The following is a 7,937-nucleotide window of genomic DNA, read 5'->3' as shown; positions in this document are numbered from 1 at the left end:
CTGCTGAAAAAAACCCTTTAACCCTTGAAAGAAAACGGTGGATGCCTGTCCTGTCTAGGACCTTCAACGTAGATGTGTCCATAACATCTGAGCAATTTCTTTTGCAGGTTCTTGTGCCAAAGGATCCTGGATTTATAGGTAAAATGGTAGAAGTGGACATTTATGAAGCAGGAAAACATTTTATGAAAGGGCAGCCAGTGTCAGATGCCAAAGTGTATACCCCATCCCTCACCAAACCATTCGCAAAAGGAGAAGTTTCTGGTGTAACAGAGGTGAGTAAAGATGTTTTCTGCTTTACTACACTGGTGAAACAGCAGCTGTTCCAGCATAATGATTCCAGGATATGTATCTGTTATCATTTATAGCTCCCTTTTTATGTATGCATGAAGCTTTAATCTTTTTTGACAGATTGAAATCTGAATTTAAAAGATGTTTTTTGCTGATGCCCATAGATTTACTTCATTGCTTGTAAAGGCAATAATGAGCTTGTTTCTTGTTCCAGGATGTAAGATGAAGGAAGAAATTACTAGTAGGGAAAAGATTTAATATCAGTGATTACATAATTCTGTATATTTCAAACTCAGCAAACTGCAGAAAGGAATTTGCATTTTTTTTACTCCCCTGCTCCCTCCAAATTTGTAATTTATATCATGTTAATTTTAAACTTTTATTAATACATCATCTTAGGGGTGGGTCTAGATGTTCAAATTTTACTATTTGGGGTAAAGAACTGCATACCTACAGTGTATTCAATAGAAGCTAAACAGCTGATCTAGTCACGTAGAGGAAATAAAACTTTTTTTTCTTTTTTTTTAGAGGTAACCTGATCCTTGTTTTATACCATAGTAAATATGGCTGTTTGCCAAGTATTCTTTTATGTTGCATGGAGCTCCAGTTGTAAAAACTGATGAATTGTGAAATGAAAATGTGTATCACATTTCTAAGCATCATTTGATGTCCTTTCTCTAGCACAATTGTTAGGAGCGTCAAAAAATATGAAGTAGTAGTTTAGCATATGGCAGAAAGATAACTGACAGTTTATTCAGCCACTTTTCTGGAAGGGGGTGGAGGGTTGCCTTTTTATAGTAAATTGCAAGCAAGTATTAATAAGAGAGAAAATTGACAATTATGGGTTATAGTTTGATGTGGTTTTAAATAGATACTTGTCAGCTAGTGCTTAGATAAGGTGGTGTGGTATCTATTGCAAACAAATTTAGCTGTGGAAGCAGAGTGCAGTGATATAACAATAATGTATACACAATAATGTGTTTGACAAATCATGGAACTGAAGTAATAACCTCAGGTTAAAACAGTGTTGGGTGTGTGTTTGTGTGTTTGCTTGGCATGGGACTGTAAAGGGAATAAGCAGCCAAAATCTCAAATTGTCTGATTGGATTTTGTAGCTACTTCAACACAGCTGGTTTTTTTATCATAACATTTTTTTAATAATCTACTGGAACAGAACCAGAGCTGTCATTAAGTTGGATAGCACTGGCAAGTTTGTAGCATGGGAACCAGCTGACAGAATATTGACTGATATTTTATATATATAAAAAGAGGGAAGCTAACAAAATTATTAAAATCAATGCTATTCTTAATGTTTTCGCAACAAACTGCAGAGCTACAGTGAGAGGCAAAGTTCTCCAATGTTATGCTGTGACCAATCTCTTTCATTCCCAAATCTGAGGCAACTATAAGAATGGGAAATTCTAAGTGGCTTTTCATTACTTTTTTGGCTGATGATGAGTTAATTCCTTTAAGGAAGCGGCTTTATCTGTTTGCTTATTGGACATGGTAAGGAAGTACTATGCCCCACCCCACCCCACCCCTCATTTTCATGCAGGCCCCTGAGCCATAGTACTAAACGAGTCATCTTCTACATGAAGATATTAAATCTGAATACCTAGAACCACTGGTTCTTTCAATCCTGCAGGGCAGATGAGTGGTATAGGATTGGGTCGTGGTCCATGGGCCTGATCCGGCATGCCAGACTCAACTTAGGATGTGGACCTGTCCCCAACCTTGACCCTGGGCTCACCAGATTAGGCCCACTGCCACTGTCACAGCCTTGGCACTGGCCTCAGGCCTGCATATGCTGAATTGGGCTTGCTGGCCCTGAACCCAGCCCCAACCTTGACTCCATGTGTCCTGGATGGGGCCTGCTGTTGCTATAGCCCTGACCCTATGCAGGATCAGGTCCCAGTCCTGTGCATACCAGCTCAGGCCCTGACCCTGGCCCTGTATGTGTGGGAGTGGGCCCATTGCCCCAGCCATGGCTCCAACTCCACATGCACTGGATCAGGCCCCAGACCTGGCCACGTGCGCACCAGTGGAGTCCTGTCATCTGGCTTGTGAGGGTTGGAAATGTGGTCCCGGGGAGGGGGCAGGGGAGAGGAGGAGGCAGCAGCAGTGTTAATTGCCAGCAGTCCCCTGCTGCCAAATTTCCAGACCCTTGGGGAGCCCCACAGGTCACATGACTGTGGCCTAGAATTGATTGGTGGGTGGGGGATTGAGCATCCCAGCTTAGAAACATGCTTCAGTCAATTTCTTCTTTACAAAACAGCCTGCAGCTATTAGTTTGACCAGTTGCCACTGACAATTGGTATGCTGCCAGCAGACACAGAAAGAAACTGCAGCATTCTGTTTTCGTCATTGTATTTACCTGGACAAATAGGTAGTTTTTTAATGTTAATTATTAGAGTTGGGCCTTTGGCAACATTTTGAGGACTGCCTTTTTTCCACAGATGAACTTGAGGCATTCAGTTTTTGCTCAGCATTTTCATGCAGTCACCTTTGTTGGCCCTTTAGATATATGAGAAAACAGTGCCCATTTGGGCCCCATAGCGTTTGCAGCTATCAGGTTATAACTAGCTCCCAAATGGTTCTCTTTAGCAGTCAGATTGTGATCACTCACCATAACTCTCTTCCTGGACAAGTAGCTAACAGTCAGTAGCTTCTAGCTGGCAAGGCAGGTGACTGAGACACGTAAGAGATCAGAGATCACGGTACCATTAGCACCAGGCTGTCGTCAGTGATGCAAACTGCTCTCATTTGTTTACATTTTTTGGGGGTGTAAAAGGTTCCCGGTTTGGGAACCTGTTGAAGAGCTATGTAAATTTATGCTTAGGTTCAGGCCATCTGGAGCAAGAGCAGTACATTGGGAAGATATATAGGCCCTTTTTCCAGGAAAGTTTTTAAACACGCTTAAGTCCACTTAAAAATAAATTACCTAAACACATTCCTAACTCCAAAGTAAATGGGATTTCAGTACAGACCAGAAAGTTAAGCAAATGCTTAAGTGTTAAGTAGTGACCGCCCCCCCCCCGCCCTGCCAGCACCCCACAACCCATGGGTGCTCATGGATTGGAGCAGCCTTCTTCTCCTCCTCCATTAATAGATTGGTCTCCCCATTTAGTAAGGGACCTGTAGGCTGTAAATGTATTCAGCTGAATACTCTAGAGTCATGGCAGCACACTCACAGTTGGACCCAGTAAAAAAATGTAGTGTGGTTTGAATATTTCACGGATTCCAGTCATACTCCTTCTCTCTCATGAAGAATGTTCTGCTAGAAATATTAGAACCTTCCAAAACCATACACGTTTTTTAAAGACAGACACTGGTATAAATCAAGGGGATCAAGTAAAATTTTAAAATTGAAAACCCCAGGCCCTGCCCCTGCAGCAGCTCCAGAGGCCCAGCTGTTGCCTGTGGAAGGCAGTGGCTTCTGCAATGGAGCATAACACAGAGCACGGCTCTCCTTCCCCTGAAGGCAGTACGGCTGAAGGTGAGCCCATGGTGGGGTGAGTGCGGGCTGTCCGCTGCAGACTTGGGCTCCCTGCCCTGCTCCCCCACCCTCCCCAGGGCCTCTGAGGCCCAGTGGGCAAAACCTGGCATGGCAGGGCAGAATGGGGCTGGGTGGGGAAGCTCAGTGTCTCCGTTGTGAGCCCCACACCACCCTGGCAAAACACTCTCTGACTGTCCAGCAGTGGTGAGGGGCACAACTCTGCACCGCCAACCACACTGCTGCTGGGTGGGCAGGGGGCATCTTGTAAGGGCATCACAGGCCTTTTAGCAGCAAGGAACTTCCCTGCCAGGCCCTAGTCTGCCCTGCCATGACAGGTCACGCCTGCTAGGCTGCAGAGGCCCCAGGGTGGGAGGAGGGTGAGGAGCCTGCACTGGGCAACCCATCCCTGCCCCTGCCCTGTACACGGATCTGGGGGGCATGTGCCCCCTCCTCCCTGTTACACCCCCCTGGGAGTATATGCCGTGACAGGAAGCCAGCCTCACCCCCCCGCCCCCCCCCATACACACACACACTGCCCCTGGACAAACTGCCAGTGGCTCCATCCTACTCCCCAGCTGGGCCCTGCAGCTGTGCATTCTGGCCCAGGCCCAAGCACCAAGATCCTTTGGCACCAAGCCCCATGCACTGCCCTACTAGGCAGCAGCCCTAGCCCTGCCCAACTCCCTCCCTCCTATAGGGGCCTCAATCCTCCCCACCCCTACCCCATCCCCTCCTGCCAGGCTTACCTGTGGGAGCTGCTCTCTAGGCTGTCTGGCAGCCATGTGCATGTGTAAGTGTGCACACACACAGCACCCCCTGCCTGACTGCCCTCTTCCCACTCCCCATAGCCCTTGTGGGCTGGAGCTCTGCCAGCCTTCAGAAAGCTATTTGTTTTTCTCACTTAAAAGGGAAAATTGGTGTTTTTTCCTGTGGGAAACAGAAAACCCAGAACCCTGGTTATCAGTCTTGGCTCAATACTAAACATCACCTGGCATATAGAAGATGGATTTGAGACAGGGATTTTTCCTCCAAGGCTGTGTTTGTGGACCTATCAAGTGGCATAAACAGCCACTGAAACTTGCTTGCCAAAGTCTACAATATGTCGCAAGACTACCATCTAGTACAGCTTATCCAGTCTCTTTTGGAGAGCAGATCTTTTTACGTAGAACTGTGAAAGAAACAGAACCACTGGAGATGGTGACTAAATGGCCTTCCACTGGGCAGTTTGTTAGCACTGATCCTCTTTAACATGCATGCCAATGATCAACCCATACAGAGCAATACAAGGCGCTTTGTATATGCTGATGGTCTATGTATGACATCGTAAGAGAAGGACTTTGCCACTGTCAAGAGCAGACTGACATCTGTGCTGAGCAACCTCTCAGATTATTACAAAAAGAATCAGCTTCATGCCAACCCAACCAAGATGCAGGTCATAGCCCTTTACCTATGTCATAAAGAAGCCAAGCAGAAAGTAAACATCACCTGGGATGGAATCTTACTGCCTAATTCCCGAACTCTGTGTACTTACCTTCAAAGGACATGTAGAGAAGATGAAAGAGAAAGTCAGCACCTGCAACAACATACTTAGAAAGTTGATCACCTCAAAGTGGAGAGCAAACCCAGCTACATTACGAGCCACTGCTATTGCCTTGTTGGTACTCCACTGCAGAGTATGCATGTCCAGTATGGGAACGATCAGTTCATGCCAAGAAACTAGACCCAGTTCTAAACAATAGCTGTTGTGAAATAACAGGATATCTAAAGCCAACACCAAAGGATAGCACATACTTACTGGCTGGCAATGCACCATCTCATCTCAAAAGAAAGATAGCAAGCAAAAAAAAAGATCATAGCAGATGGAAGACTCCAGACGTCCACTCTGAGTCACGCAGAAGTAACCAAACGGCTTAAAGTGCAAAAGAGTTTTGTGACCGATGTTGCACCCTTCGGCACAATGGCTGACAGGGTGCAACTGAGGTTATGGAAGGAAAGATTATGGACAACCAAATGCCCTGAAGTGGGTCTGGAACCCCAGGGAGGACCTTCCCAGAGGTCCTGATATAAACTGGTCAACATGGTGATGACTGAACCACCTGTGCATAGACTGGAAGATCAAAAACAAACATGATCAAATGGGGCTACTCTAACGACACAAATAGATGCGAGTGCAGTGAAGTGCAGACCATGGAGCACCTGCTCATTTGCCAACTCCTTGGTGAGACTTGTACGAAGGATGACTGCACTGCAGCAACAGAAAGAGCCATTGTTTGTGAATGATTCTGGAAAAATATCTAGTTTATGACAAGGATACGAGAACATCAGTCTTGTCAGTTTTTCATAAGGCTTGGTGGCATCAAGGCTGGATTAACACATAGGCAAACTAGGCACATGCCTAGGGCCCTAAATGAAGAAAGGGCCCAGTTGTGCTAACTTCGTGTATTAAAATTATTGAGTGAAAAAGTAGGGGCCTATTAGTGTGTTTGCCTAGGGCCCACTAAAGGGTTAATCCAGCCCTGGGTGTCATTGCCTCTCAGGATGTTTCTCTAAACTATGAATAATGTCTAATCTAAGAGACAGCAAAGATGGGTTTTTACGTCACTTTAGGAAAAGGTGATCTCTAAACTTAATCAAATAGCCTGTGGTGTCAGCAACCAGAAAAGCTACAGATATCAAAGGCTTCTTTATAAGCTGATGAAATGAGCTTGGCCTCATGAAACCTTGTGCAATATAAGTCTCTGATTTAGATTAGTCTAGAAGGTGCAAAACTACCCTGCCTTCTCTATCAGCTGCCAGAAAGAAGAATCAACAAAGAGTATCTTAAAAAGGAATCTTTGATCTTCAGAGGAAAGATCTCCACTCCAAAATAAAATGGAGATGGAAAAAACTGCTTTCTTTTAAAGCAGAAATGAATGAAAAAATAATTACAAATTGGAGGCGTCTAGAATTTGAAATGGGGTCCTCTTTCAAGGGATTCGAAAAAGATACAGGAGAAGTGTGTAAAAAAGAAACTGAAGAAGTCAAGTCAGAAACTGTTTTTGATATAACCTGAAAGTTTCAAAGCGAATGTAAGCAAGAAACTGAAGAACTAACAGTTGATTAAAAGAACAAAGAATAAAGGATCAAAAGCATCTGAGAGGTGGACAAGAAGGGAAATCCAAAGTAATCTATAAAACACTAGTTAGAAAGGATGAGAATTATCCAGGATTTAGCATAGCTTATCAACCAGTAGAGGATGTTGGCCTGTACATTTGCTCTGTTCCAAGATAAAGATGAAATTATGAGGATTGTCAGAGGCAGACTGGACCTGATAACCATCCAGGAGAAAAAACACATTTTATAAAATTCTCTCCTTCCTCTTCTTGAAGAAAAAAGGGGGAAATGAATTAGGTTCAAGGGATTATTAAAAAAAAAAATTTAAAATAGGGGAGGGGCTAGTTTTTCCTTTATGCGATGCCTTATTTCCCAAACTCCTTTGTAGCATCCAGGAAACAGAGGGAAGGACCTGGAGGAATAGGAACTGATCAGGAGGATTTGAAGATAATAGTCATGGTGGGGGATGGAGTACCATGTGTTCTTAACACATGGAAGTCAGTAAAACTGAAACTTCCCCTAATAAACAAACAGTCCATCCAAAAGAAATTCTCCAGCTGAGAAAGAGGAGTCAAAGCAAAGGATTGTCAAAATAAAGAGAGGGGCATCTGGAGGGTTGGAACTTTGTTATATAGAGCAGATTTGAAATAGTGTTGAGGGAGGTTGGGGGATCATTACTCTGTTGCCTTTGATTCTCTCATTTATGAGTAACAGATTAATCTGCTTTCTGTTTTTTAAACCAGCTACTAGCTGGAAAGAGGAATGGGAGTGGAATAGGAAAGAGGAAAACAAAGAAGGCAAATCAGTAACATTTTCCCTTCTCATGCTAAGGGGAAAGAACACTGTAAAGATGGAAATAACAGCTATGTTTTAAAATGAGTTTAAAAAGTATAAATCTTCTTACCTGTGTCACAACCCAAAGTTGTGTTTTTTCTTGTTTGTGTGTGCTTCGGCATCGCTAAATCATGTTCCCGCCAAATTGCAGCTCTTTTGCACGGTGGAGTGTTCTGTTGTAACGGAGAACCCACGTGCAGGAGCTTTTCCCGCCAGTTCAGTAGCT

At 44.2% G+C, this 7,937-nt stretch overlaps 1 protein-coding gene across 1 annotated transcript in view; it reads left to right on the top strand.

Annotated features, from left to right (window-relative positions):
• LOC102378250 (threonylcarbamoyladenosine tRNA methylthiotransferase-like) overlaps nt 1–7,937 on the top strand; it is a 179,002-nt gene that overhangs the window by 144,833 nt on the left and 26,232 nt on the right. The window contains exon 5 of the mRNA XM_006035410.3: nt 108–272. Within this exon, the coding sequence (XP_006035472.1) occupies nt 108–272 (165 nt within the window). The remainder of the gene's footprint in view (nt 1–107; nt 273–7,937) is intronic.

Source organism: Alligator sinensis, unplaced genomic scaffold (assembly GCF_000455745.1).
Source record: "Alligator sinensis unplaced genomic scaffold, ASM45574v1 scaffold1147_1, whole genome shotgun sequence".
NCBI classification, from domain to species: domain Eukaryota; kingdom Metazoa; phylum Chordata; order Crocodylia; family Alligatoridae; genus Alligator; species Alligator sinensis.
The sequence above is the reverse complement of the archived record's forward strand: the minus strand, read 5'-3'. Positions and strand labels throughout refer to the sequence as shown.